The 27408-nt window shown below is 52.5% G+C and overlaps 9 protein-coding genes across 9 annotated transcripts; 5 read left to right on the top strand and 4 right to left on the bottom strand.

The window, feature by feature from the left end:
* Positions 1-333: 333 nt before the first annotated feature.
* PG986_003286 (p63 related protein) lies at positions 334-1538 on the top strand (the record flags this gene model as incomplete). Its single annotated transcript, XM_066839508.1, has 2 exons — positions 334-707; positions 794-1538. 2 exons carry the CDS (start codon positions 334-336, stop codon positions 1536-1538), a joined length of 1119 nt encoding a protein of 372 aa, XP_066704572.1.
* A 74-nt stretch (positions 1539-1612) lies between these two features.
* Positions 1613-3206, bottom strand: PG986_003285 (uncharacterized protein; the record flags this gene model as incomplete). Its single annotated transcript, XM_066839507.1, is given in 4 exon segments — positions 1613-1739; positions 1754-2529; positions 2585-2639; positions 2725-3206. The coding sequence occupies 4 exon segments, from the start codon at positions 3204-3206 to the stop codon at positions 1613-1615; spliced, it is 1440 nt and encodes a 479-aa protein (XP_066704571.1).
* A 1863-nt stretch (positions 3207-5069) lies between these two features.
* On the bottom strand, positions 5070-6077 carry PG986_003284 (uncharacterized protein; the record flags this gene model as incomplete). Its single annotated transcript, XM_066839506.1, has 1 exon — positions 5070-6077. One exon carries the CDS (start codon positions 6075-6077, stop codon positions 5070-5072), a length of 1008 nt encoding a protein of 335 aa, XP_066704570.1.
* A 1596-nt stretch (positions 6078-7673) lies between these two features.
* On the top strand, positions 7674-9251 carry PG986_003283 (homoserine O-acetyltransferase; the record flags this gene model as incomplete). The annotated part of the gene is made up of 1 exon (XM_066839505.1): positions 7674-9251. One exon carries the CDS (start codon positions 7674-7676, stop codon positions 9249-9251), a length of 1578 nt encoding a protein of 525 aa, XP_066704569.1.
* An 821-nt stretch (positions 9252-10072) lies between these two features.
* On the top strand, positions 10073-10610 carry PG986_003282 (uncharacterized protein; the record flags this gene model as incomplete). Its single annotated transcript, XM_066839504.1, has 3 exons — positions 10073-10113; positions 10173-10222; positions 10306-10610. 3 exons carry the CDS (start codon positions 10073-10075, stop codon positions 10608-10610), a joined length of 396 nt encoding a protein of 131 aa, XP_066704568.1.
* A 651-nt stretch (positions 10611-11261) lies between these two features.
* PG986_003281 (uncharacterized protein) lies at positions 11262-12570 on the bottom strand (the record flags this gene model as incomplete). Its single annotated transcript, XM_066839503.1, has 5 exons — positions 11262-11906; positions 11963-12038; positions 12101-12202; positions 12256-12394; positions 12555-12570. The coding sequence occupies 5 exons, from the start codon at positions 12568-12570 to the stop codon at positions 11262-11264; spliced, it is 978 nt and encodes a 325-aa protein (XP_066704567.1).
* A 938-nt stretch (positions 12571-13508) lies between these two features.
* On the bottom strand, positions 13509-21431 carry PG986_003280 (uncharacterized protein; the record flags this gene model as incomplete). The annotated part of the gene is made up of 13 exons (XM_066839502.1): positions 13509-15738; positions 15789-16281; positions 16327-16801; positions 16849-18099; positions 18140-18385; positions 18439-18915; positions 18971-19067; positions 19116-19271; positions 19324-19728; positions 19780-20054; positions 20103-20570; positions 20723-20751; positions 20813-21431. The coding sequence occupies 13 exons, from the start codon at positions 21429-21431 to the stop codon at positions 13509-13511; spliced, it is 7221 nt and encodes a 2406-aa protein (XP_066704566.1).
* A 523-nt stretch (positions 21432-21954) lies between these two features.
* Positions 21955-22380, top strand: PG986_003279 (uncharacterized protein; the record flags this gene model as incomplete). Its single annotated transcript, XM_066839501.1, has 1 exon — positions 21955-22380. One exon carries the CDS (start codon positions 21955-21957, stop codon positions 22378-22380), a length of 426 nt encoding a protein of 141 aa, XP_066704565.1.
* Positions 22381-25953: 3573 nt separating this feature from the next.
* Positions 25954-26586, top strand: PG986_003278 (uncharacterized protein; the record flags this gene model as incomplete). The annotated part of the gene is made up of 1 exon (XM_066839500.1): positions 25954-26586. The coding sequence occupies one exon, from the start codon at positions 25954-25956 to the stop codon at positions 26584-26586; it is 633 nt and encodes a 210-aa protein (XP_066704564.1).
* Between the last annotated feature and the right edge of the window lie 822 nt (positions 26587-27408).

The following is a 27408-nucleotide window of genomic DNA, read 5'->3' as shown; positions in this document are numbered from 1 at the left end:
TTTGACGCTTTGCATTCTTGCCGCCCGCCTTTGAGCCTTGCTGACACGATATGATTAAATCATACTTCGCTATACCGATCCGAACTCGCCGCCAGCCTCACCGGCGCTTCTAGGGGCGTGAAGGGGGCCAAGGGAACGGAGTTGCCGCGTGTTCGCCCCCAGGTGGCTTCATCTTACATAGGAAAGAAAAAGCCACAAGCAGTCCCGGGCAGGTCTACTACCATGTCCATTACTTCTCTCAACATTTTGCAGTTCCGTACTTAAGTCCACTCCGTCCCAATGTTCCGATCTGCGCCCCGTGAAAGGAACCCCTAGCTTTCCCATACCATAACGATGGCGCGCCAGATCCTCGGCCCCTTGACAACGCCATGGCAACAACCCGAAGGCTGCTCCGTCGTCGTGCGAAGGGACGCGTCCTACACCGGCGACCTATGGCAGGGCCAGTCCTGCCAGATGACCGCCAGCGCCGCCCAGAGCAACTACTGGATTCACCAGGCGCACGAGTGCTTCCCGCCGCGCACGGCGGACGCGACGACGCCGACGGCCTCTTGGTATGACAACTGGGGTTTCTATTCACCTGGAATTGCCTGCCCCCTTGGCTGGACAAGGGCCTGCACCGCAACGTACGGCGAAGTCGGCGCGGCGCTGGCGCTCCTGGATCCCATGAGGGTGCAGACCGGGAAGCCGGCGGCCGGGTGCTGTCCTGAGTAAGTAGTAGAAGAAGAACGGCCCTCGCCTCATCTAACTCTTTCCTGTCATCGGTATCTTTCTGACGACTGGATTGTCATCGCAGAGGCTATACATGCATGGTGGGCTATCCCCAATGCCGCCGACTCTTAACCACACCGTTCGGTGCGGTTGTTTGCGATAGCACCACAGTCGGTGTCCAAGTCCCCGTGCCCAGCCCGTACCTCAACAAGGAGGGCGCTGGCACATTGGTGACATCGTTTGCCGTGGGAATGCCTATGGTCCAGGTGGTCTGGAGGGAAACCGACTTGCCGGCGAGCATGCGTTCGCGGCCTTCCTCAACAACCACTGTTGCGACGGAGACCAATGCAACTGCTCCCAAATCTACAGACATAGCCGCAGTTGGTCTTTCTGAAGGAGCCAAAGTCGGTCTGGCAGTCGGGGCGTCCCTAGGTGCTGTTATTGTGCTCATAAGTATCGCCTTCTTCGTTTTCGTGCGAAGGCACAGGCGCAGAAGGGCTGCAAACACTGCGACTAAGTATCAGTCGCCTTGTTCTGGAACACTTCAGCAACAACAGCACCAGATACAACAAACTGGGGAGCTTCCAGTGTTTCCTTCGCTGGGTGAGCTATCAGTAGGACGCACTGGTCTCTATACAACAGCAGAGTTACCTGGCCACAACGAAAAGGGGGCTCCCCACGAACAGAGCACATCCTTCCTCACAACCCAGTACCAAGTAGAGTCTGATCGGCTCACGCAAATAATCGTGCTTCGAAAAAGCAAACATAAGGGGAAGATAGAAGAGAACTCGCCGTTGTTGGCATTGCGGATTACCGCATATAAATATTAGGCTATAGAGCTTACGTATTCGTTTCCATATTGGGAATATGATTATTCCAGCAAAAACCCTATACATCTGAGTGATTAAATCACCACACCACTAACTTCGAAGGTCTGCATCTGGTTCTTGCTGAAAGATGTCTGGAACTTTCCGCCTTTCAGAGTTACGTCGCTGTGGGCGACGTACTGCTCGCCGCTGCCGATCTGGGTGCTCCAGCGCGCCACGGGGAGCCCTCGGTGCCAGGCGTCTTGAACTTGGACAGGTCGAAGATGAGGTTCTGGGCCTTGCCCCAGTTGACTGCCACGACGACCAGCTTCTTGGCACCCGTGTCGTAGGCCACAACAGTGCTGTCGTTGCCGCCGTCTAGGATCTGCATCCCTGGCTTGATGTGGCGCGAGTACTGCGCAAGCACGTAGTACTTCTGCGACACGGCGCCGAGCGTCTTGGCGTCGTTGTTGCCGTCGACAAGGCCCCAGCCGCCGCCGTCGATGACCTGCCAGTACACCCAGGCCGTCGGGTGCAGCCAGCGGAAGTCGAGGATCAGGTTGCTCGCGAGATCCGACCCCGTATCGTCGGCCTTGCCATACTCACTGTTCCAGAGCTTCTTGCCCGCACCCTTCGCCGTCGAGTACAAGACATCACGCTTGCCGCCTCCGTACTGATAGCCGTGTACGTTGACGCGCGCGACGCTGCCCGCGACCCCCGCCTTGGCCAGTGCATTCCAGGTGGTGATAGCTTGGTCGTACGAGTTCTCGTCCGAGGCAGCGATGACGGCCGAGGAGAGACCGCGGTTGTCCAGTTCGGTGCGCAGGTTCTTGATCAGAGTGACCTGCGTGGAGGTGCCAAAGTGGCAGCCTTCCTGCGTACCTGACTTCCCGTTCCACCACGAGGCCATGGGCTCGTTGAAGGGCTCGACTGACTGGAACTTAATGTTCCAGTTGTCGCTGGCATGCTTGGCAACCTCGGCCATGTAGACGGCGAACTGCTGGTAATTCCATGACTGTTGGGTCTAGTGGTTAGTAGTTGATCTGGGGTAGACTGCCAAAGTCGCTGACCTGTAAATTATCGCTTCCCCCATTGTCTGAACCCGATGGATTGTGATTCGAGCACCTGGTAACACAGTAAGTTTCTGCTCTGGCCGGAGAAACCAGCAAGAGATCTGCGTGGGGGCTTGCAGGGAGAAAGGGAGACTTACATCCACCACATCGGGGAGTTGGAGAAGAGTTCGAAGACGTCGGCGCCTCTATCGCGTGCCTTGGTCAACATGCTGCGCTGGTTGGCGTCAACATTCCAGTTCCAGCTCGACGAAGCAGGGTCGGCGCTGGTCCAGTCCGTCCAGAAGCCGTCGATCTGGCGGGAAGCTATCATCTTGGGGGACACCACCATGCTCTCGCCGTTGACGCTGTTCTTGCTGCAAGCGCCAGCATTGTACCGCGCGATGTTGAAACCGAGTCCCGGGACAGTCTTGCCCCCGAAGTTGACCGATTTCGTCGAGAAGAAGAGATCGGCCAAGTCGTCACGGTCTCCAAACGAGGCGGCCCACCAAGCCAGCGAGGTCCCCCATCCTTCCCATGTTCCCCAGTTTGTCGACGGGTTGATGGTGGCGGTCGTGTCTGCGGCACCTCTTCCGCACAAGTTTGCGGCCAGCAGTAGCGATGACAAGCAGCGACGAGACATGGCTGCAGTGGTGAGGGATTTCGCTAGCACTAGTTGAGGGAAGCACCAACAGCTAGACAGCAGTGCGTAGCAAGCGAGTTATATACATGTAGATGAGAGTGCCAATAGCGAGTAAGCGACTCGCGACTCCTTATTCCAATTGGGCCGGGACCACCAGGCACCAACCATCAAGGCAAGTGCCACCCATAATGCATCAATTGCAGACATCCAAGTCCACCAACTGTACGACTGTACCGCTGACAATGCATTGATGGGAAGGACCACTTGGTAGCCACGGTAGTCGTCCGTACGGATCTCGGGGTGTGGGCGATTTCCTGACAAGTCACAACGTGCGGAGCAGGCACAAGGGTTGTTTTTCCGTCAATAAACAACAAGTCGTAGCACTGGAGTTCTGCTGGAGGGCCGATGGGCATGCGGCAGGCCCTTAGGGTAGCATTTTAATCATGGCAAGGATCTGGGTTAAAAAGGGTCGGTCTCAGACATTGATGCGTCTCCACCCGCCACGCAGCGGCATCTCTTCGCAAAAGCAACCAACGGCAGGGCTGCATACCTAAGGTAGGGAGGAGGTAGGTAAAGGAGACGCTCTTTTGTCAGAATCAGTTGAGTCGTTTACTTGGACGGATGCTAGATGCTGTTGTGTTGCCTGGGTACCTGAGAGGTGAGAAGGAAGGGCGCTTGTACATGTAAGTCGGGGGAAGCAGGAGCCGCCCACATCCTCGTCATTGAGTCACGAGTCGGGGGACGTTCATGCCCGGTACTAGTTAAACCTTTATTCCCCAACAGCACACTGAATCAGTAACCGGCCTGCTGCCCAATAGCATGTTGAACCATCAATCTGATCGATGTGTCTCGTGCCAGGACGGCCTACCCTCGCCGTTCCAGGAGAGGCAGCTCGGAATCAGGCTTGGGCGAGGGTACAGACCGAAAGCTTCCCCAGATTCTTATGCACAACAAGACAACCAGCAGTCTTAGCTGGTCAGCTGCGTATGCCAGTATTTCCAGCATTGCAACCTATAGCAGCTATAACCCATTTGATCTGACATTCCTAGGGAGGCATACATAGACTGTGGATGTTGGCAACTCTCTTGGTAGACCTTGACTATCCTGTTCTGGCTTCACAAACCCCTCCTGCTGTTGTTCTGCTAGACAGATTGCTACCACTGTTTGAGCGTCCAGCATCAGGCTGACTTGCGGAGCTCGCCGCGGGAGTACTTGTAGTCTGTCGCGGTCGTTGTCACGGAAGAAGAAGAGGCGAGCGATGATGTTGAGCTCAATGCCGACGAAGTGTACTGGAAGCCCGGTGCCGGGATCGCAAAAGTACGGTTTCAAGTCCCGCGGAGGCGCCTGGTTGAACGTGTCGTTGGTCTGCTGGCTACAGTCAGGTTGGCCATAGGTGTCGGTGCCGCAACACGCCCAAAGGTCACTGGACGAATTGTACACAGCATCTCCGGTTGTATGGGTCCCTATTCTCGCAAAACCGATGTCAGCTATTCAAGACACCACCCCCAACTTTTGTTTGTCTTGATTCCATCATTGTCCGTAGGCGCCACGTGATATAACAGCCTTGAGACTGGATGCCCATTGAGCACCTCTCCTCAGCTTCGCCACTCCAATCAATCCAAAGCCATCCCTTTGCTAATCAGCTACAAGTAGCCGTTCCACAATTGCAAAGCGAAAGTCAACACCACATAAGCATTAAAGGGGGTAATTCATAAACTTGGATAAGTATGCTACACACCATGCCGACTATGAGGCAGAAGAGAACATGGTTGAAGAGGCAGCAGGTAGGTGGTATCGTATCGTAGTCGTTATCATAAGAAGCAATGTGCGTAAAGCAGACAACACTGCTGTAAGGGACGATGCTTAGATAGCCCAGTACACCTTGACCTCAACCTTTTCCACGCGGTTCTGCCATCCCGGAAATCTGGCCCGGCCCCATACCGTGACAATATCCCCCAACTTCAAAGACCGCACGAACTCTCCATTCCCTGTCGCCTTGCCACGTCCTCTCTTCTCCAAGTCCTCTGCGGCACTCGAGCTGGGGTCAACATCATCATCCCAGCGCCACTCAATGTGATGATTCTGCATTCCGTGCGCGGCCACCTTGTTGGCTTGGATCTTGTGGTCGGCAGTCGAGTGTATGCCGTGGTGGTAACGAGGTGGATTGACTGCACCTTCGTTGCCTTCATTGGAGGCAACAGCGGGCCATATAGGTCGCACGGCGCAGGAGCAGATGCGACTATCCTTTCCCTTGTCTTGTTCGGCTGAATACGACGGACAGTTCTCCTCGCATTGTGCCTCGGCATCGAAGCGTTCCAAGCCTGCGTCGAACCAGGTCCAGGAATGCCGGTAAGTTCCATGATCACTGTGGTTCCCACCCCAGCCCTGGTCAGAGCTGCGGATGTTGAATACAATCTTGCGGACGGGGTGGTTCGGAACCGGTGGTGGTTCTTCGACGAATTCCTGGAAGCGATCCGAGTCGAATTCACGTTCTAGCTGGCGAGGAAGGGCCTGGGTAGAACGCCAGGAATCATGGTTGGGCGGTATCCAGTGGGCTAAGCCCAGAGGCTCCGTGCGCAGTAGTAATTTGTTCTCGTCATTGCTGCTACCTCGGATTTCCAGGACCTTGCTTGGAAGATTAGAGTAGTCGGCAGTGACAGAGGAGCAAGGCCAGTACTCGGCTTGCTCGATAATCATGTCGGCCAGCTCGAGGGGAAGGTTGCCTGCTGCCATAAGCAGTTTCTTGACTGCGATGACATCTGCGGGGCTAGCTTCGTACTCAGTCGGGGCATCACTGGTGTCGTTTGTGGAGGATGCCGCTGTGGTATTGTCTTCCTCCACATATCGCAAGGAAAACGGGATTGGAATCATCTTGTTGGAGCCTCCTCGACGATTGGTGAAGACAGGCCCAGCAGTGGAATTATTGGTGTTTCGAAATACAGGCCCGATGGCTACAAATTGGAGAAATCTTAGGACAATGATGAAGATGATGATGTACGAAAGGAAAGTAAGTAGAGAAGCTGTCCAATCCCCCCCAGGTTTGAGGCGGTCTTGTATGGCGCCATGTTGAGTCAACAAGCACGGGGCGAATGTCAATGAATGGGTGTTTGACAATGAGGTCACTTGTGCCTTGGTTGACTGGAGACTAAAACACCCGGCCGGCCGTGCTTTATGTATGTAGTTAGACTGGGTAAGTATGTAGTTAAGCAGGTGCGCTCAGTCAGTCATGGATGGCATTGATGATTCGGTCGCTTGATCTTGATGCGTGCCTGGTCGAAAGCCTGGTCTTGTATATCCAATATCCAAGCCGGGAAGGTAGAGCCATAGGTAGCAACACCGATATATCAGCCCAAGCTGCTGGCGGCAAGTTGCTATATGACGTTGGCAGCTGGTGCGCTGCCGAGGCGAGGAATCCACGTCAAGCGCATGTTAGAGGCGATTTGCGCACCCCTGCAATAAACCACCACTAACCGTTAGCTCCTGTGGCAATAGATGTTCAGGTGTGTTACACACCAACATGGGGTATTGCAACTCGTACCTGATCACCCAACAGAGGTATCTTTGGCCAGATCAGAATCGTTAGTTCAAAAGGCTCGCCGTAGATCCTGCAGGAAGCTCTAAAATGGCATTTGAGTGCTGCTTATATCTCTACCCCTTCCTAATGGCCCTGCGATAGGAGGATTGCAAGCCTAGCTCCCACCAACTTGAGTCTCGGGTTTATCTAAGTACATATGTACCCCAGATTCAACAGGTGCAGTAGGCGGGAGAACCCAAGCTCGATGAAGCCAAGTACCTGTATGGAAGTATAGGTACCTCAACTGGTCAATGGGGGTCTTATTGATGAGCCCTGTAAGAGCCTTAACCCGCCTACGACATCCCACCTGAGATCTAGAACCCAGTCACCCAGTCACCAAAGAGTGCGTGCTAGTCTATGGTGGGGGCGGGGCTTGAGTACCCGCGACTCAAGTCAGGGCACAAATAGATAATTCAATTGTTCGATCCTCTAATCTTCATGTTTGATTCTTGAAGCACTGTAATGCCCGGGTAGACTATGTGAGCCCTCGATCGAAGTATAAGCATGGTAAACACCTCAAAACTGCTCCCCTGAGCGTGCAGCAGTAACTCACTATTCCCGGGGCCAGGACCGAGGCGTAACGCGCTACAGCCGTGAGCTAATAGGAATACATATGTACCTGTAGGTCGCATTCCAATTAGCAGACTGGCACAGCACGTGAAATCTCGTCATCGCTCGCCAATCGGAGCGGATGGGGTCTTTATGGAGCTGGAGCTGCACCACAGCTCCGGCTCAAGCTAGTATCTACTGCCAGTGCTGACAAAACAATCGGATGTTTAGAAATATGGAATCAAGCTGACAATAAATAGAACTGCATCGGAGACACAGTCAAGCCCTCGAAGAATGTTCAAGGAAGCCCCGGCAGTCACACCAGGTCCTTTCCAGTCGAAAACATGAGAGCGCAACGGTTTGGCGCGACGGCCCTCCGTCAAGCATCAGGTCTGCTTCAGACCAACACCGAGCGAACCGCTTCCCAGATCGTACGAGCACGACTTTCGCCGCGCCGAGCAGCGCTGCTCTCCTCGTCGTCCGTCCGGTCGCTTCACTCGCCAACAACAAAACGAAATGAAGCTACTACGCCCCAGGGCGACGCCTCCAACCCGGCCATGGCGTTCCCTTGCCTCGACGCCCTCGAAACCAGGTCCGCCACCCTAGAGGCGCGATCGTTATCTACGGGCCCCGAACCCGCCTACACCACCGGTGCGACCGAATCTTTCCGCTGCACGAAACCCTTGCTGTTAGACTGGGGCGGTGTACTGCCAGAATTCGACATTGCCTACGAGACCTGGGGCACAATGAATGCCGACAAATCCAACGTCATCCTCTTACACACAGGCCTGTCTGCGTCGTCGCATGCGCACTCGACCGAGAGCAACCCGCAGCCGGGATGGTGGGAGAAGTTCATCGGCCCTGGCGGCTGCCTGGACACGGACAAATACTTCGTGATATGTACAAACGTCTTGGGAGGGTGCTTCGGCTCCACGGGCCCCAGCAGCATCGACCCGGCCGACGGGCAACGTTATGCGACTCGATTCCCGATCCTGACGTTAGAAGACATGGTTAGGGCACAGTTCCGTCTACTTGACGGATTGGGGGTCGAGAAGCTGTACGCGAGCGTCGGTTCTAGCATGGGAGGCATGCAGTCCCTGGCGGCTGCTGCTCTGTTTCCCTCGCGAGTCGGCCGAGTCATATCCATTAGCGGATGCGCCCGGAGTCATCCGTACAGCATTGCGATGCGCCACACACAGCGCCAGGTCCTGATGATGGATCCCAACTGGAACAGGGGATTCTACTATGGAAAAGTCCCGCCGCATGCTGGTATGAAACTTGCGAGAGAGATCGCCACTGTTACGTATCGATCTGGGCCCGAGTGGGAGCAGCGCTTCGGCAGGAGGAGAGCAGACTCGTCGAAGCCGCCGGCACTGTGCCCTGACTTCCTGATTGAGACCTACCTGGATCACGCCGGGGAGAAGTTCTGCTTGACATACGATCCCAACAGTCTGCTGTACGTTAGCAAAGCCATGGACTTGTTTGACCTCGGCCGCGAGACGCAGAGCGCAGCTGCTACGCGCCGTGCCGAGCGCGCCGAGCAGATAGAGTCGGGCGCCAGCCCAGCTCGACCCGAGGCGTCCTGCAGTCTAACTCTGCCCGATGCCCCGTATCTGGAACAGCCGGATGCGAAGATTGTTGATACGACGACGACGCCTATTGAGGTCGCATCACGACCCCCGGATGACCTGATTGCGGGATTAGCGCCTTTACGGGACATCCCGACCCTGGTCATGGGTGTTGCCAGCGACATCCTATTCCCAGCTTGGCAGCAGCGGGAAGTCGCAGATTCTCTGCGTATAGGGGGCAACAGAAAGGTCTCCCACGTCGAGTTAAGCGAGGAACAGAGCATGTTTGGCCACGACACTTTCCTGCTCGACTTGAAGAACGTCGGCGGCAACGTGAAGAACTTCCTTGGCTGAAGCCTCTTGAATGAGGCCATGCTTGGCCTAGTCCCGCATATACCAACTGATTCGTTTGGACTTTCAGGTCTCTATTATCATCTGCTATCTGAATCTTCACACTATCTGGACTGGGTAGTCAGAGGAACATTCTAGACCATATGATCGCGATAGTAGGGGAACATCGGTTCCCACAACACAGCACAAAGTCTCGTTGCGGTGCGCCTTGCTTGTAATTGCGAGAGACGCATGCTACGACTCTGCAAATGACATCTGAGCTGACTAGACGAGAAAAGCTATTTTTGTCCAACAATCAATATCCAGTATACAACGTTGACCAATTCAGCCGGTAAGGCCCAGGTCACAACCATACCCACCCACCTTGGTGATATTACCCAACCTATGAGGTCTTCCATATCGTGAACAGCTGGGTCGAGAGGGAAATGACAGGTCTGAATCCGGTAGAAATGGTGTCACAATTCTATTTTAAGGGTTCAGCGTATCCAGGATCATGGATAGCTCGGGCTTTAGACTTCAGGTTCGAGTTGTCTCTAGTAGGAGGTCCTCTCATGACGAGGATGCTTACATCTCAGCACCTGCCAAGACCAGTATCGCGGAAGATATCTTCTCAATCCCCAAATAGGCTAGAATGTATTCGAGGGCGGGTTGTAGACTGTGACATGCTGGATGTTGCCTCCATCTATCTATATATAAAGCATCGAAATTGGATTCTGCAAGATGCCGATCACATCACTTCGGAACTCAATATACAGCATAGTTGTAACTTGGAGCAAACAACCAGGATCGGCAAACCCTTCAGTCGAATTTGTCTAGTACCAGACATGCAGCTCTCCCAGATACTCGCCCTCAGTGGCCTCATGGCGTAGGTCACTCCAGTCTTCCTATGCTTCGCAGGAGCGCTTAACAGCTGACATGGAGTAGTCTTGCGGCAGCCCAGGGTATCACCCTGACGCCGACCACAGTTACCCGGGGTAAGAGGGTGTTGCCGACAACAGCGTCGTTCCAAAAGTGAAAACTCGATCATGCGTATAATAACCCTTTCTTCATCTCACAGGCGGCCCAACCAAGACAGTCTACATCCCCACCACAACAACCAAGACCGAGACCGTGACCAAGGTCTCCATCACCACGACGTGCAAGAAGCCGACGCCGACCGACTGTCCCAAGCTGACGTCGACGGGGACAGCGTGCCGGTCGTGCTTCGTGCCCGACTGCACCGAGACGGTCCAGACGACCAAGAGCTGCGGGTGCCCGGCCGCCGTGCTCACGACCACGGTCAACTTCCCCTGCAACGACCCGGACTCGTGCGGGCTGATCGGCTGCAAGACGCAGTACCAGATCGCCACGGAGGCGTGCTGAGGAGGGAATGGGATGGGCGGGAAATATGGCAGCTTGCGTTTGTGCCTTGAATAAAAGATGAGATGAGGATGGAAGGCCACGAGGGAGGTTAAAAGCTCAAAGTGGAGAGCCACCCTATGGCCCCCACGGCACAGTCTAGGGGTAGTTGGCCGGCCTGCTGGTTTTGTGCTTCATATAAAGCTGGAGAGCCGCATGCAGTATTTGTATTGAGCTGGCTGAATAGCGTCCTGCCTAAGACAGTATTCCTGATCACATTTCGGCATAAAATACACCAACCTCACATCAAGAGAAAAGAATCAGTCGGCGAAACGAGGTGCTCCATGGGCACATACATTATATCTTCCTAATCATACACCAACGCTGCTTTGGTTGTTTCTTGTGCTATCATTGTAGCAAACAGAAAATTCGCTGTTTTCCTACCAAGTGTGACACTCGTAGTAGGAATTGAGCAAATGGCATGCACAGCGAGAGTAAGGCAGACATCCCCCATCGAGCCAGCGATTCGATGCGCTTATCCATGTGTCCACTAGTACTGAGCCTTCTTAGGGCAGATTGAACCACCCAAGCATTACTCCTCGTCCTCATCGGCTGCCTTACTATGCAAGGTGTCAGTATCGCATCCAAGAGAGTATATATTCGAAGAAGAGTGACTTACGACTTTCTGCTCCGACCGCGCCTAGCTGTGACTGGAGCAGCATCGGCGGCACCAGCGGTGGAAGCCTTAGCCTTACGACCGCCATTGGCCTTGGCCTTCTTGGGAGCCTCCTCAGCCTCGGCCTCAACTTCATCCTCGTCTTCGACAGGAGTAGGTGCTTTGGCCGCCTTCCTGCCTCGACCTTTCTTGACTGGCTCAGGAGCAGGCTCGGGCTCATCAGCCTCTTCGTCTTCCTCGTCCTTGACCTCTTCCTTGACCTCTTCCTTGACCTCTTCCTTGACCTTCTTACCTCGGCCTTTCTTGACTGGCTCAGGAGCGGGCTCAGGTTCAGGCTCATCAACCTGCTCCTCCTCCTCTACTTCTTCCTTGAACTTCTTACCTCGGCCAGCTGTCTTTCCCTTAGCCTTAGGGGCAGGTTTCCCCTCCGCAGCAGCAGCCGCCTTCTTGGGGGTTGCCTTCTTGGCCTTCTTCTTAGCAGGCTGTGCTTCCTCATCATCCTCGTCAACATCGGCCTTCTTCCGGCCACGCTTGGCTTTTGGGGTGGGCTTCTCCGCTTCATCTTCGCCATCTTCATCTCCCTTCTTGGCCTTTTTAGCACGGCCGCGAATTGCCTTCTGCTTAGGCACATTGAACTCCGGGTCCTATATAGATTTGTAAGTACTGGTTGTCATGGCATGAGATACAAATCTTGACTTACGCCATTGAAATCCTCGGCGGGAATGTGTCCTTGTGTGACAGCTTTCTTGATCTTCTCTTGGACTTCGGGATGATCACTGGATCAAGGTGAGCTTCAGTGGTCCTTTTGGCCCGAGAGTCTGCCGGGCTCAATACTTACTCGAGGTCCTCCCAGCCATCAATCATCTCCCAATTGTAATTGTCACCACCATCACTGATGCTCTCCTGGAGGTTGGTGACCTTCAGACCAGAGACGCAGCCCCTATCAATATAAGTTAGGATGTATGCATTGGGTCAAGACAGACATGAACTCACCAGTGGTTCCATTTCCAACTGGCATGGCCATCGGGAATGTCGACCCAGACGCCCCAACGGATGTCGCCCTTCATGATCTTGTTGCCTTCTTTCTTGCACAGAGTGTCCTGGCACCCAGCGCGATTGTTGGGGGAGATCTCTGTCATCATATTTAGTAAGAGTTGTGTTGGCGTTTTAGACGAAAATAATTAACGGCAAGATGCATGCATCTAAGCCAGATTTGAAATCCTCAAAACGGAGCATGACCGCATGCATGGCAAGACGTCGCAGCTCGAACAGGTAGTAAAATGAGGACTTACCGATGCGGTACGACATTTTGTCGGCGAGATTGAGATGGAAGCGTGTTCAAAGTTGTATGAGATGGAATGAGTGCAACAGCCACAAACAAGTGCTGTGCTGGTATGCTGCGCGCTGTGAAGGTTTGGGGGAAATGGATGCAATCTGAAGGCAGTACGCGACGCGGGAACCTGGGTCTTGTTCAATGGTCGATTACAGATAATGTACACGGCTCGAATTATTCCTCCAATGCTGGGACTTCTCTCGGATTTCTCTCGAACTATCAGGTCAAGAATAAAACGAGTCAAGGTGCAAGTGATCTGAAAGAGAAGGGGGAAAAAAGTGATGGATGGAAAGGTCGCAAGAGGCTGGCAGGCTTTATTTGATGAAGTCAATGGCCCGGGTTGCCTGGAAAAAAGGGTCTGTGGTTGAAGTAGAGCGAAAAGCTGGAGGGGTTTCATTCATCAGACGCGTCGGGGGTCAGGTCAGGTCAGGTCAGGCAGCGGCAGCGGCAGCTGGTCAATTGACCTTCTCGACCCCCTACGAATTCCAAGACAGGCAGCCACCTGCTAAAGGACCTAGGTAGGTAGGTAGGTACATACATGTATTTGATGGAAATAATCCCATTTATTTGATTGATCAGGCTTTCTGCATATTTTATTTGCTTTTACATAGTACAATGTCCATACTTCTTCCATGCAAGCAGCAGACCATCGACAGCCAATCCTATTCGAATGCGAATCTGGCAATGACGTATTGTCACCTTGCCGCAGCGTACCCAGGCAACCAGGCTACAGGCGGCCTGCCAGTCTTGCCCAACCCCTGAATTCGCCAGATCAACACCAACCCATCTACTTGTCTTCAGCGACTCTTTTTCAAGACTCCGGTACCTTGAAACACTATACTTCCATTGTATCTAGCTGTGATTTATACTACGATGACCGCCATGTTCTCGTGCCTCATTGCCCTCTCCCAAATTACAAAAACGGACACCAACCAATGTACATCGCCGACAGATTCCGCGGATTGACGGCCTGTTTGATAAGCTCCTCGACTTGCCCCTCCACCCCCAGCGGGATGCTCTCATCTGGCAGTAAGCCTCGCACTTTCCTCCTAATGCTCTCCACCACACTGGTTGGGTTCAGCTTCACCACTTCGTTCTTGCGCTTCTTGTCTCTCTGCAGATCCAGCGTCGGGTCGTAGATGAAGGCCTCAAGAATCGTCATGAGCGTCTCCTCCTGTTGCCTCAGGATGCTCAGTGTGAGCTCCGAGCACTGGCGAAAAGGCCCTTCGTAGCCGTACACTCCCATCGCTGCCACCATGTTGTGCGTCAGCCGGAACGGAACACGCTCGGGCTGCGCAAACGTCAATCCCTTGTCGAACAAACAGTTGAAGTCCACGTGGAAGATGCCGCCGTTGCCCTCTTCTAGAAGCACGTTCTCGCCGTGCCTATCGCCCAGCCCCAAGATGGTCCCCACCATGGACATGACCGCGCATGATCGTGTATACTTCAATCGTGCGGCAAACCATGCTGATGGGTTCGGGAACTGCGAGATGAACCAGTGCGGGAGCACTGGGGGGAACTGGCCCAGCACCTGTTCCGTGAAAATCCGTATATTCTTATCCCCAGTCACTGCATCCTTCATCTGCTGTGCGAGCTGGTTATAATTAGGTCCAACACCGCGTGATCGGTAAATGACCAGAAGGATGTCTCGTAGGGTCTTAAGCCCGTCTACCCATTCGATGATGCCGCATTCCTCGTTCAGCGGCGTGACAGCATATGTCCTGATATACAACTGACGCCTGCTAGATTCGGCATCACGCTTGAGGGAGCGGTTGATCATGCTATTGAACTCCATCAAACGCTGGTCGGTTCGTAAATCGTCCTTGGGCTTTATGAGCAGGCCGTAACTCTTGCCATTGGACCCCCTAGCTGTAAGCTTTCGGGGCTTGGCTAGCGATCCCAGTACCAGAACATCGTCCAGGAAAGAATCGATAGTAATGACATCGCGCGAGAATGCCTTGTGCTTCTTGACATTATCTGTCAAGGTAGGGAGCGTGGCTGTCAGGCACGTCTCAATAGGCACCACCAACGGGCACGGCGTGCACTTGTGGTTGAAGTTAAGATCTCTCGTAATGCTCGCATGCGTCGTCCTATTGCTCTGGAAGTCCCCGTTGTTGCAAGCATGAAGTAGCTGATCTGCTAGCTTCTCGCCCATGCGAAGAAGGGTTTTGAGGTCATACGAACCACCTTCAACCTTCTTTGATGTACCTCTCAACCTTTGGACGATCAGCTGCCCGCGCGCTCTCCGTTCCGACGTAGCTTGCTTGGAAGTGAGGATGGCAAAGAGGCTCCAAAGAGACTGTTTGGGATGTGCTTCCACAACCTTTACAATGATGGACTCGAGTAGCATGAAAACCTCGTTGTTGGGATGCGCAATACGAGCAACAATCTGGGGAAGTGCCGTATAAAAGATATATGCAGGCATGCGCTGAATGTACTTATACAGGTAGGAATGGAGCGACTGAAGTTGTGTCTTTCGGCGATGGTGCAGCTCTCGTGAGATTGATACCTTACTGGCGGGCGCCTTGTCTAGCTGAGCCCCTAGCTCAAGCCAAAGTGTAAGTATTCTCGGCAGAGTCTGGTAAAGATATTTGGTACCATAGTTGAGGGAACGGATATAGTTCTCTATGACCAGCTTGGCCGTTTCGCCTGTGAGATACTCATCACTCTGATCGTCCGGTTTGAGGGCCTTCTCAGACTCGAGTACCTTCTTGTAATGCCGGCCAAGATGATAATGTCCCTTTTCCCATGTTCCGTAGTTTTTCGGAACATTCTGATATTGTTGTCGTAACGCACTGGCATGTGTCTGGCCAGTATCGTCAAGCCACTTGGCAAGGAGTAGATGCGCACGAGCAACCAGCATGTTCTGTTGTGTCTCTACGCTCTTCTCAAACGATTCTTCGCTGACAAAGCTCTTGTTTAGGAAGACATTATTGGAGATTGCTCCTCGCAGAGTTTGTATAGCTTTCCGGTTATGGCCTTGCTTCCACAATAGCCGGGCATTCTCGATGGTGGCTGAATTGTCGCCAAGTTGTGATGCATGAAGAACGGCATTGAACGACTGATGCATCGAGTTGGCTTTTCGCGCAAGCTTTGCACTCGACAGCCACAGAGAAGAGATATCCAGATCACTGAAACGAGGTCTTATGGAGGTTAGCTATTTGTCAACGATGCATTGCGGGTGAAAACTAACCTCTTTAACTCCATAGCAGCACGTCGGATACCAAGAACGTATTGCTTATCAGCCACATACGAACCCAGGACCTCGAGACGCCTATTCAGCGTCTTCAGGGTTTCTTGTGGATGCTGTCCCTCTTCGTTATTGACCCCAGCAATGAGTTCAATATCGGTTAGAACATGGCACTTCAACATCACTTCGTGAAAGGCGTGAAGAGATGATGTGGCCGTGAAAGTCATCGACGACCCAACTCGGTCCCTCAAAGTCCTGAGGTCCTCGATGAACTCCTTCGTTCGCCCAGCTTGGAGATGAAGAAGAGTGCGTGCAATGCACACGTTGAAGTTTTCCGTCCAATCTCCTTCGTATCTCGACATAAATCTTTGCATTGTCTCCCACCTTCCTGTGGCCCATGAAGCTTCTACCGCGTACGGTACTATCCGATTGATCGTTGTGATGGCTGTGTGCTTTTCGATGCCTTCGACGTAATTTAAGAGAACATCTGCGTACACTGATTAGTAGAGGCCAGTGGTGAAATGGAAATAGACTCTCATACCATGCTGTCCGGACTCTTTGAGACATGTGAGAAGGTCGATCTGGATGTCAATGCTTTCAGGATTCTCTGCGAGCTTGATCTCATACCACGTCTGGGCTTCGGCCCATCTTCCTGCTTTACGGTGACTAAGGATCTGCTGGTTGATGTCCAGTACTTTTAGGTGGGCAGATATTCCCTCCAACCCATCAGGCTCGTCGATTTGAGTATATATTTCTTGGAGTCTTTGTAGCAGACGTTCCCTCTCACTACTGCCCATCGCTTGTGCTTCGACTTGACGAATATGCTGTTCAAGATGAAAGAGAGCCCTAGAATAAGCTTTGCACTCCACTGCACGTTTCGATATGAGTTCAGCCGGAATGGAGTCGAGAATTGTCTGCACCCTGACCATGCCTGCAACTTCGTCGGCGTCCTGACTCGGTTTAGACCGCATGGATTGCAGCCATCGCATCGCATAATCAAGAACTCGAAAGATGGCCTACACTTGTCAGCGGTTATTTCATTGTGGATAGACGTAATCCTTACCTCGTAATACAATTTCTTCTCTTCTCGTTCGATATAGCTTGCATTGTCTTGAACCTCGTGTTGCAGGACGATAAGCAGCTCGCGAAGCACGACAGCGAATATGTCCTGAGTACCCTCCTTACTAATGATGACATGAAGAATCAGATATGGAAACAGGAATTCGGCGGTCGACAAATCTTTGATTCGAATGACGTGGCAAAGAGGTTCGAATATAAGCCCCGAAAAGGGGTTTTGCGGGCGACGGAGCAAATCCAGGGCGAAAAGCCGCATCCAGGTCGCGTATGGTCTGCCGGGCCGGTATATAGGGTAATCTACTTGTTGCTGTGCCATTGGACCAAGCCTGTACCTGGAATTCATAAACGGCACGATAACTTCTCTTGTCTCATCGGACAGAGACAAGAATTTCCTGTAGATTCGCTCCGCATCTCTGGTGCCGTCTCTAGTTCCTGCCATTCTGATGGCACTGGCAATGTCGCAACGTTCTAGAAGCTCCTGCATGGCATAAGACAATAGCCCTTGCTGCTTGGTGTCGGTGGCTGCGAGGAACGACTTGACTAACACATCTTCAAGTAGGCGTAGAACAAAGTCGGTAGTTTCGCCGTGGTTGTCGAAGTTGCTCAAAACAACAAGATGACGTTCTTCGCGAACAGTCTCGACTCGGTTTGGGTCGAGGCATCCAACCAAACCAATGCTCTGCGTACACAGTTGACTGATCTCATTTTGTTCGCCCGCGTACCGTGAGGCGCAGTCAAGTAGCGCGCGTGCCAATGCTGCTATGACAGTATCGGGTTGTTCGCTCACCGCAGACGCTTGGATGTAGTCCTGTTGCCTTTGGAGATATGAAGTAAGCTCTCTCAGAGCCTGCAGAACCACGCCAGAGTTCTCGTGCTGCACGCGTTCAGCGAGCAGTTGGAACGCTGTCCGATTGTCTACAGGCTTCCGCAGTGCGCTGAGTTTAGACTCAACGTCTGAAAGATCGCTGATATGACTGAAAGATGGGAGCTTGCTGATGTATGCTAGAAGCATGTGCTCGTACTTGTCAAGTAAGAATTGAATAAGGTCTTTGCATCTCAGCCTGGTTGGTTCGTCAAAGAAATTCCAGTAATGATTGATGATGAAAAAGGTCGTCTCAATCAAGACCTCGACATCGTCGTCGTCTAAACAGAAAACCATTGCAGACCAGCATGAGAATGAACATTCCCGTAGCTCGTCTTGCCCAATGGCGGAGAGGACGCATGCGGATATCTCAATCTAGTTAGTTTTGCGCTTCACATCAATAGAGTCGACTCACCTGAGGTCTCGCTATTCGTATGCTGGTTTTCCCGATTCTGATCATTTCTTCCATCGCTTTGATGCAACGTTTCTGTTCGTCAATTCTGAACGTTGTCGAGCGGGAGGTCATTGGCTCATTGAAGATATCAGTCAACCTGGCCATCATGCCAAGAGCATTCTGCTGAAGAAAGCGCCCTGTTGCTGCCTTCTTCTGTCTTGGATCTCCTTGGATAAGACTGGCCATAAGGCTGAATGCGCTCCTGATCTACGCATCGAATTCGTTAGAAAGGAATGGGTCACTTGGGTGCTGCCACTTACATGTAATTTCCGTGGTTCGTCCGCATCCCCGGCAGCCTTGAGCAACTCCAACGAGGTCATCACAGGCTCAATTTTAAGTAAATCGGCAAAAGCAAGCTCGTCAAAATGAGACGATATTTCCCTGAGCGAATTCATCGAGTTTTCAGGGATGTTTTGTGCGTCTCTGACCAATAGAAATGCCAAAATCGGCCCAACGTTGTCGGCGTCGAGACACGGCTGCCACGGCTCGGATTCTTTGCGGAGCACAGCGATCTTCTGTATGATATCCCGTTTTCCTGCAGAAACCAGATAGGGTAGAGCATATCTCTGGGTGACCATGACGAACTGGGGCAGGGTCATCTCTAGCATATCAGCAAGTAAACATGCAGTCTTGGGCTGTGATACAAGTTCTTTGAGGGCACTGTAAGCCAGGGACTTCCAGTACGGCTCAAATAGTTGCCGCGTGGTAACGCGCTTGAAGCGAGCAAGGGAGATAATCTGTAATGTGGCAATCAGCTAAGTGGCGTTATGATATATGCCCTTGGAGGCGTACCTCGTTAAAAGCTGATGCGGAAGTGATAGTCCCAGCAGATCCCAGATACTCTACAAGCTTGAGCAAGACTAGGCCAAGGTTGTCATCAGAAACGACACTATCTTCGTTAGTTACACGAAAGAAAAGGGTCTCAAGGGACACTCACCGGCCAAGCTGAGACCAAGCCATCATACAGGTTTCTGTGAGGTGAGGATCCGAAATCTGACATAGAATTGCGATTGCGGGACCTAGCGTTTTCTGAGCTATATGCCTCTGAGATTCTGGGAGAGAGTCACCTGCCAATAGTGCAGGGAGGGTGCGCCTGCATACGTGTTAATATCATGCGAATATAGCTTGGAGGAGTTTCGTATTACCCAGTAGCAATTCTCAGATCTCTGGACGAGCTGTTTAGTGATTTAAGACACCATAGTACAGAAGCAGACGTGTCGGAATCGAGGAAGGATGCTTCGCCCGAATGCTTTGCAAGACGTCTCAATGCCACCATGGCCGCAATTCGAGGTTCCCGGGATTCATTGAAGCTTGGTAAAGCTACTAAAGAGTTGAAGGTATGTAGCACAGCCACCTTGACCCCCTTGTCGTTGGATTGGGGTATTTTCTTGTCGCCAGTCGATGATTGACAGAATAGACACGTGAGTTCCGATGGATGATACTCTGTTGTTGATGACGGTTCCAGCGCGTTGTCAGCAGCGCAGCACATATAACCAAGTAAATGGATGAGTGAAACCCGTTCTGTATCTTTCAGTCGAGGAAAAGCGTCCCTATACGGTGTTAGTGGCGTTGGTTTAACACAGTGAGTGGGATATATGTACATAATCAACTGCTCCAGATTGTCAGGTTCGTCATTTGGTTGGCGTCCCAAGAGGCGGTATAATGCTTTAAGGATATGAGACTGAACCTGAGGCTCGGGGGTCACTTTCCGCCTCTTGGTTGGACGATCAGCTGGTGGTGATTCGGAAGAACCCAGACTCAAAGCTTGTAGCTGACGACGCAGTTGTTTATCTTCAAACTTCTGTGGCTGCAAATCCTCGGTTAGGATCGCTGGCTTCGAACTGGACACAACATGTCGGAGCAGCTCTAAACTTCGCTGTATAATGGTCAGTGACTAGACTCGTAGAACCTGTGTTCAACTTACCATAGAATCTGTGCCCTCCATGAATATGGCTCCTTGCATTGATATGGTATCAAGCGCAGGAATCAGCTGAGACACTACCAGCCTTGCCACCGGCCTGTTGCTTAGACACTCCTCTGATATCTTGAGGATAACTGTGCACAGCAAGCGGCTTGCCTTGTCTCTGTCTAATTCCCAGTCCATCAAAAATTCAAACTGTCTGGACAGATCAATAGACATGGACATCAGTAAGGCGTAGGCTTTACATTTAAGCGAGTTGTCAACAAAGGCTGTGTCTTCAAGCAGAGTAGTTACCCGCATCGCACTTTGGAGTATCAAGGGAAGGCAGCTCGGACTGTTACCACGCCACCAGCCTTGGTGGGTTTGCAGCCTTGAGTATGCATCGAGAAGCCATGGAATCGGCTTGATAGTCGGGGCCACACTGAGCCCGGGCTTTTCGAGGCTCAGGGGGTCGACAGTATAGCTACTAGACTGCAGACATGACGGAGAGCATGAGACCATGACAGCACCCTATACGTGCATTGCTGTTGGAGGCTTTCCCGCTCAGCGGTGGCAATCGATTTCAAATATGCGTCTGATGGTAACCGAAGACGCAAAGAGATATCTTTTTTCGAGTGATTTACTCTGCTGTCGCCCAAATGGCCCAGGAGTGCTGTTAAGAACTGTCAGTACTCCATGCGGTATATGTATGAACATAATGAACATAGCCATACCGTCAAAATTACTCCTGAGATAGTTATCCAGTTTCGAAGCAAGAGGCCAAAGGAACCCGTTTTGTCCGATGACTATGAAGAGGTCCTGAAACAGAGTCTCAATAGCTGTGGTCAGGCTAAGGCACTGGCTGTGTCCCAGCATCTTAAGTACTCGTGGCAAAATCCATAGCCAAAGCGGTTCGCTCCCGCGAAACATGAATGACGCATCAGGCGACGAGAAAATCAAGACCTCTGGGGTCTCTCTGACTGTGACCTTCAGGAAGCTGATCGCTCTTAATGCTTCCGAACGTAGGTGCTCTCGGTCGGCGAATGGATCGTCCCATCTTAGGCCTTCAAGGACCACGCGAGCGAAGACATATATCAGCATGTGGTTGTGTTCAATCCGGTCCTGGTGAGACTCCAGGGTCTCTGGGTTGTTTTTCACTTCCTCGATCACGCCGAAGAGCTTCTTCAATTCTGCTGTCTCGTCAGGCCTGGACGATCTTGTGGAAGCCGAAATGTTCTCCACCAGCTGAGCCGCCAAGGTAGAGGGTGGTGGTCCATTGTTGACAAGACCATTACCGAGGCTCTCTCGGCTTGGTTGGCCATTGCGACCATGAGATGTTGGTGCCATGCTCATGTCTGGAAGACATCCAGGCTCGGCCCCGCAAGTGTGGTCTGTCTTGCTTGATGTGAGTGTGTTGGCACGCTTGAAACGAGTTACACGCGTTAAGTGGTGGGTAGGTAACTTCGTTTCGAAGCAGGGTCTAACGCGACATCACGTGAGCTACCGATCTGGCTGGCTCGTCCGGCGTGCTTAGGTAAGAGGAATCTATGCTGATCAGTTGGAAAGAATGGGGCCCAACGACCCTTGAAGTTGGGGACCGAACCGGACGAACGTGAAAGCTCGGATCTTTTGGACTGATGTCACACGACGTTTGCTTTAATGTGCTCCATCGCACTCCCACGCCCACAACATGAATCAGAGTTGTATCCTCGCACTCCGGGACCCAACAAGCTGAGCAACTATCAATTCTGCTTCTTCTCACGTCAATTGGGAATTGCGCAAGGGTACGCGCAACGTCACCCGAACGGCTGGGAATACTACACAATCACGCGCGATAGCATAGACACCTCGGGAATTGGATTGCCGTTTTCACATCATGGCCGTCTTTCCGAACAAAAAGTTCCGCGGGGCCAGCGAGACGAACACCTTCGCCGCCAAGTACCGAGCGCTCATGGCCAAGCGCCCGTTCCTGCTTTTCGGCCTACCCTTCATGTCAATCATCGTGGCTGGCTCCTTCGTGCTGACGCCGGCCACCGCCGTCCGTTACGAGAAGCACGATCGCAGGGTGCGGCAAATGACTCGGGACGAGGAGCTGGGAGTGGGCAAGACCGGCCGTAAGGTCAACATGAAAGACGAGTACTACGTGAGTTTTCTCCCTCTGTCGGCCACCAGTTGGTCAAACGTCAGCGGCGGTATGCTAACTGCCGGTGCCCCCCTACAGAGATTGGCTGCCAAAGACATCGATAATTGGGAGAACAAGCGTGTAAAACGTTTACCCGGCGAGCACGATGGAGTCCTGTAATGAGATCATGGTGTTGGATCCGGCGCTCTTCCCCGCTCGCTCGAATGAACGCTCGAAATACGATCGATGTTCCCCAGATTCCGGGTCCAGATGCCGTGAACTCAGGCGTGCCCTTATCATAGGGCGCCTCGGTGGATAATACCTACGAGTAATGGCTCGGGTAGACTTGGCTGGGCCATTTCGTTACACCGGCATCAGTTCCCGACGACTCTCCGAACTTTGAGTGCCGACTCACGACTCGAGACGGTTTGTCAAAGCCCATTCATTCCCAGCTCAACTAGCCCCCTGGTCGAACTCAAAATTCAAGTAGTGTCGATAACAATGGAGCGCGCAAGCATCATAGGCATGTTAGACTGTACGCGGGCGAGTTAGAGCTCCCAACGTCCGGGTCAGCTATTGCCGAGTGAGGATGAAGTGCCACTGAATAGTGTTTCCATCGCTGCCGCTTCGCGCATGCGGTCTGGGGAAGGGCTAGCAGCACGACCCAACCGTCATGAGGCGGTGGCATGTCAGCTCCAATGGCGTTTGCAATTGAGTTTTTGGCACCTTTGTGCTCGTGCTGAGGCAAAAGCACCCAGCTGGTGCTAGCAAGGTCTACCGCAAGGAGACTTGGCCATTTTCAACGGAGTTTCGGCAAATATTGTATGTACACATCACTGCATATCCGCCTGAGGTAGTGGGTGTCAAAGGCTGCACCAAGCCGTGAGGCTCACGTCATCAGGGGCATAGAGAGAATGTGGTCGCGTCACATAGATGAATGCCAAAATGTGCCGCTAGTTACATTGGATTACGAGTTTCAGTAATAATAATACATATAAAAAGCAGTGCACAGCCTTCCTAGTTGCCGACACAAGCGCGGCCGAGCTTTATCAAACAGCAATGCCAGCTCCCGAATGTCGGGTGTCATCTGGACTTCAGATGATGGGCCAGAGTGGTCCCTGGTGGGTATCCATCATGCTGGTACCCGTAGTATAGCCCGGAGAATTAGTGACCACGGTCTGTGGTTGGGCAGACGAGGAAGATGGCCTTGTCACTGCCCGTCGCTCTGGATGACGCTTCTCTCACGTCGTTGGTCGAGCAAACGAGCCTACCAAATGTCTAGCCCCTCGGCATAGTGAGTTAGTCCTGGCTGAGCATTCATCCTCCGCTGAGGCTGACGTGACATCTCGTTCACAGCTGACCATTAAGGTTCGGTCGTTGTCAATAGGAGAAGGTTCTTCGTTTCGCCAGCATCCACCACATCTCTTCAGAACCTCGTCTCGCGGTTCCGACCGAATATCCTGGTGGTGGCAAGTAGCAATTTCCAGTCGCTCGTAAGGCGTGCTACTACAGACAGTAGTGAGCTGGTGAGAAAAAAGAAAGAAAAAAAAGCCACTCTATCACGCGGTAGTCAACGTCGCATCGTGCCGAGCATCCATTCAAGCCATCAGAAATCACACCTCACACGGACTTCACGGAGCTAACTCGTATTTCCCAAGTGGGTTATAGTGGCTATTTTCAGACACGCTGCCCATGCTCTCTTCAAGTTGACTCGGAGTCTTCGGCGTGCCGTGCTGAAAAGTTCATGTGGTCTACGGGAACGGCGGTCTCACCAAGAAAACCTTTCTTTTTCGTACCCGGGGAATTGGTCGGCAAACAATGTGATGGTCTTTCTCAGCTACTGCAGCTGTTTATTGGCAATTTGCATGCCCAAAAGCAAAGAGGATAGAAATAGAAAGATGAGTGCGTTGCATGGCTGCGACATTCCCATTCTGTCGGTGGTCGGTCATCGAGGCAACAGAAACCGGGTTTGGCCTGTCCAACAAGGTTGGTGCCTGGTTTATGGGCGCCGACAGAAAAAAAGAAAAAAAGAACCGGGGATTTTCTTCCAGAAAGCTTGGAAGCACAGGAAGGAGCTCCAAGCTGGGGTGGAACCTCGACACCCTCTTTTTTTCTTTTTATTTCTTCAATCCTGAAGATCAGCGCAGGGGAGAGAGGAAGGGTCAAGGGCTCGTTGGGTATTACGCTTCGCTCGCTTCGTTCCGACGAGAGCATTACCACGAAACACCGGTTCTCCGGCTGGGATGCATTAGGCATATTCCAAGTTCTGTCCGAGGCATGGCGACGAGCGGCAGTGGGTGACTTCACACTTTCTCGGAGAGGCAGTTCTTGGCCCTCGCTGCGTTGCAGCAGCACCCTCTTGACCCTGCAACAATTTCCCTATTCAAACAGCTCCGATAAGCATATTTCCGTCTGATTCATGCTTGCACCCTCAAGGACGGAGACGCCCAGTTTTGTTTCACCAGAAGGCTGGTTGCCCTGTCGCCTTGTCGCCCTGTCGCCCTGTTGTGCAACCGACCTCTAGCGACCTCCATCCCCCTCCCCACACCGTGATCAAGATGCAGGCAGTATAGGATATGCAGATCACCGGCAATGAATGATTGAGTCACAAGGCGGTGCTTACCAAACCCCTATTCCCGTTCGTCCATGCTAGGCCAGGCCTGCCCCAAAAAAGTGCCATCAGCTCGGTGTTCAGCTCACCCGACCGGATGAGTTGAAGCAGAGTTAGCTAGACGAGACACGGTCGCGAGGTCGTTCATTCTTATCACTATCCCAACGGTCGGCTGGTAGTTCTAGTTCTCCTCGGCAAAAGTTCCGTTCACCGCTCAGGTCCTCCCATTTCGAGTCCTGGGGTAACCTGGGATGAGAGAAGAATAGGGTTTTCCAATGGTCGAAAGTGTGTGTACATGGAGGCTGAGCAGCCTGGGCTGAGAGCAGTGAGCACTGAGCAGCGAGCTGGTGAGGGGGTTCCTTGGCGAAATCGAGCTGGTGCCTGTACGAGCAGGGGGGCTTGCAAAGCTAACAAATCTATTGCGCTATCCGCCCACTTGGCCCTACACCACCAACAATCTCGGCCGAAGTTAATAAGACACACCCGGTCCACTTGACTTGACTTGACATGACCACTCGCGACCGATGACAGGACGAAAAGGAAAGGCCAGCCTGCCAGGAAGAACCTGCGCGCAGGCTGGCCGGTACTCGAGGTCGGTAAGTACGTTGTGATGGTACGTACATGACATTGCCAGCCATTACTGGGGGTGACATTGAACGGCGACGAAGGGCACCAAGCAACCCTCCGGCGCCTCCAAGAAACTGGAGTATGACGCATGCGTTCTTGACCCGATCGAGGCCGGGCCTCGGCCATCGCTTCGTATACCCTCCATCCCAGAAAGAGAAAGCGAGCAAGGGCGCAATAAGCTTCCGTGCCCGCACACGCAAGTGCTAACGAAGACAGCTGCAAGGCACCGCTTCCTCGTACAGCTCACATGTACCGACTGTCTAAGATCTGCAGGCACCAAAGTGGGTTGCACTCGAATATATATGCAGATGTCCTGCCGTCCCTTCTGCACCCCGGAGAGGTCTTATTCCCATCAACTCAACTGATATAATCTGGCATCCGGTCTTCTATACCTTGACCAAGCCCATACATACCCTTCTTCCCATATATCGGGTACTCTTTCCCGCCACACACGCATTTACTATAAGCAACCATCACCGAGTCGGGCGTATTACACCCAAACTCACACTCTCAAGATGCCTCTCATCGGCAAACGCAGCTTGTCTTTCAAGAAGTCGAAGAACAACATGCAGAACAACCGCCATGCTGAAGAGCATACTTTCCACACCAGATCCATGAGCACATCGAGCACAATCTCGCACGCCTCGTCGACGGGATCCAATGTGAAGGCAGACTCTTATAACCCGCTCTCATTACACCCGCCACTGAGCTTCAACACATCTCCCGTCTTGCCCGAGTTCGACGCCGCCAGCAAAGCTCACCTTGAAAGCGCCGGAAACCCCACACATCTGAGTCCTGAGGATCTACCCACGCCCACAGGAGATTTCTACTACAACCAGGACAACCGGAGGAAAACTTACGTCTACGATCAAACCGTGCAATGGCCTCTGAAGGACTGGCAGGCCGTACCGCCAGGACTTGCCAACACGGATGAGCAGGAGTTTACTGCCCAGGCAACACCTCGTAAACTTCCCAACGATCAACGCAGACCACCCAAGGACAACAACATGTCGGAAATGGAAATGTTCGTCAAGCGAGGGGAATGGAAACGCAAGGGCATCGTCTTTGGGCTCGGATCTGACTACGAAGACGAGCAAGAAGAGCACTTCGAGCTACCAGAACCAGAGCCTCGCTTCGAGTTCTTCTGAGGCTCATATCCCTTACACCTTTTCTCTTTTATATGTTTTAATTTGGCGACGGAGCATCCGGGTGGTTCCATTCCTTTTTCCACCATTTACGACAAAAACGACTTGTACACGATATCACGAACTGTAATTCCACCGCATGTGTTGATGAACACGGGGGGGCGGGCAACGGGCAGCCATCAGGCTGGAGGAGGAACTCGTATCATTCTTGTAAAATCACCTAGGGTTGTTATCGACCGGGCGTACAGGAAAAGATACCTATTTGATTTAATTATACATAGAGCTACTAGCTGGCTACAAGAAGAGCAATCTCACGAATTCATAATCACTATGCATACACACTTATCACTTCACATTTTGTCTCTTCTTATTTTTCCGTGACTCACAAGCACCACCTGTAACCAGCTATCTGTAACCAGCGACGACTGCACCCACGCCCCCTCGCCACAATGATTGGCACGGGGTCGCCTTTGAAACAGATCTTCCATCCATATGCCATCCACACTCGTGGGGTGGACGGTGGTTACGTCAGGATAATCCAGATCGTCGGCGCCTTCGATGTAATGCTTTCTCAAACGGCAACGGGTGTTCTAGAATTTGACAACTGGTGTGGCGGCCCGACCCCCCTCATTCGTTGGAGACACCACCAGGCCGTGTAGATCCCAATATAAAAACCGCACTTCTCAAGACCCTTCCAAAGGGCCATTGACCGACGAGAAAAAAAAGGCAACTATCGGAAAGCCGTTGACGACAATCTAGCTATCTGGCAGCAGGCGCTACTACATCCTTCAATAGCTCAGTCCGGGGTAATTACATCGTGTGACC

Source organism: Apiospora aurea (genome assembly GCF_038362705.1).
Source record: "Apiospora aurea strain CBS 24483 chromosome Unknown utg000002l_segment0_segment0, whole genome shotgun sequence".
NCBI lineage: Eukaryota > Fungi > Ascomycota > Sordariomycetes > Amphisphaeriales > Apiosporaceae > Apiospora > Apiospora aurea.
The sequence above is the reverse complement of the archived record's forward strand: the minus strand, read 5'-3'. Positions and strand labels throughout refer to the sequence as shown.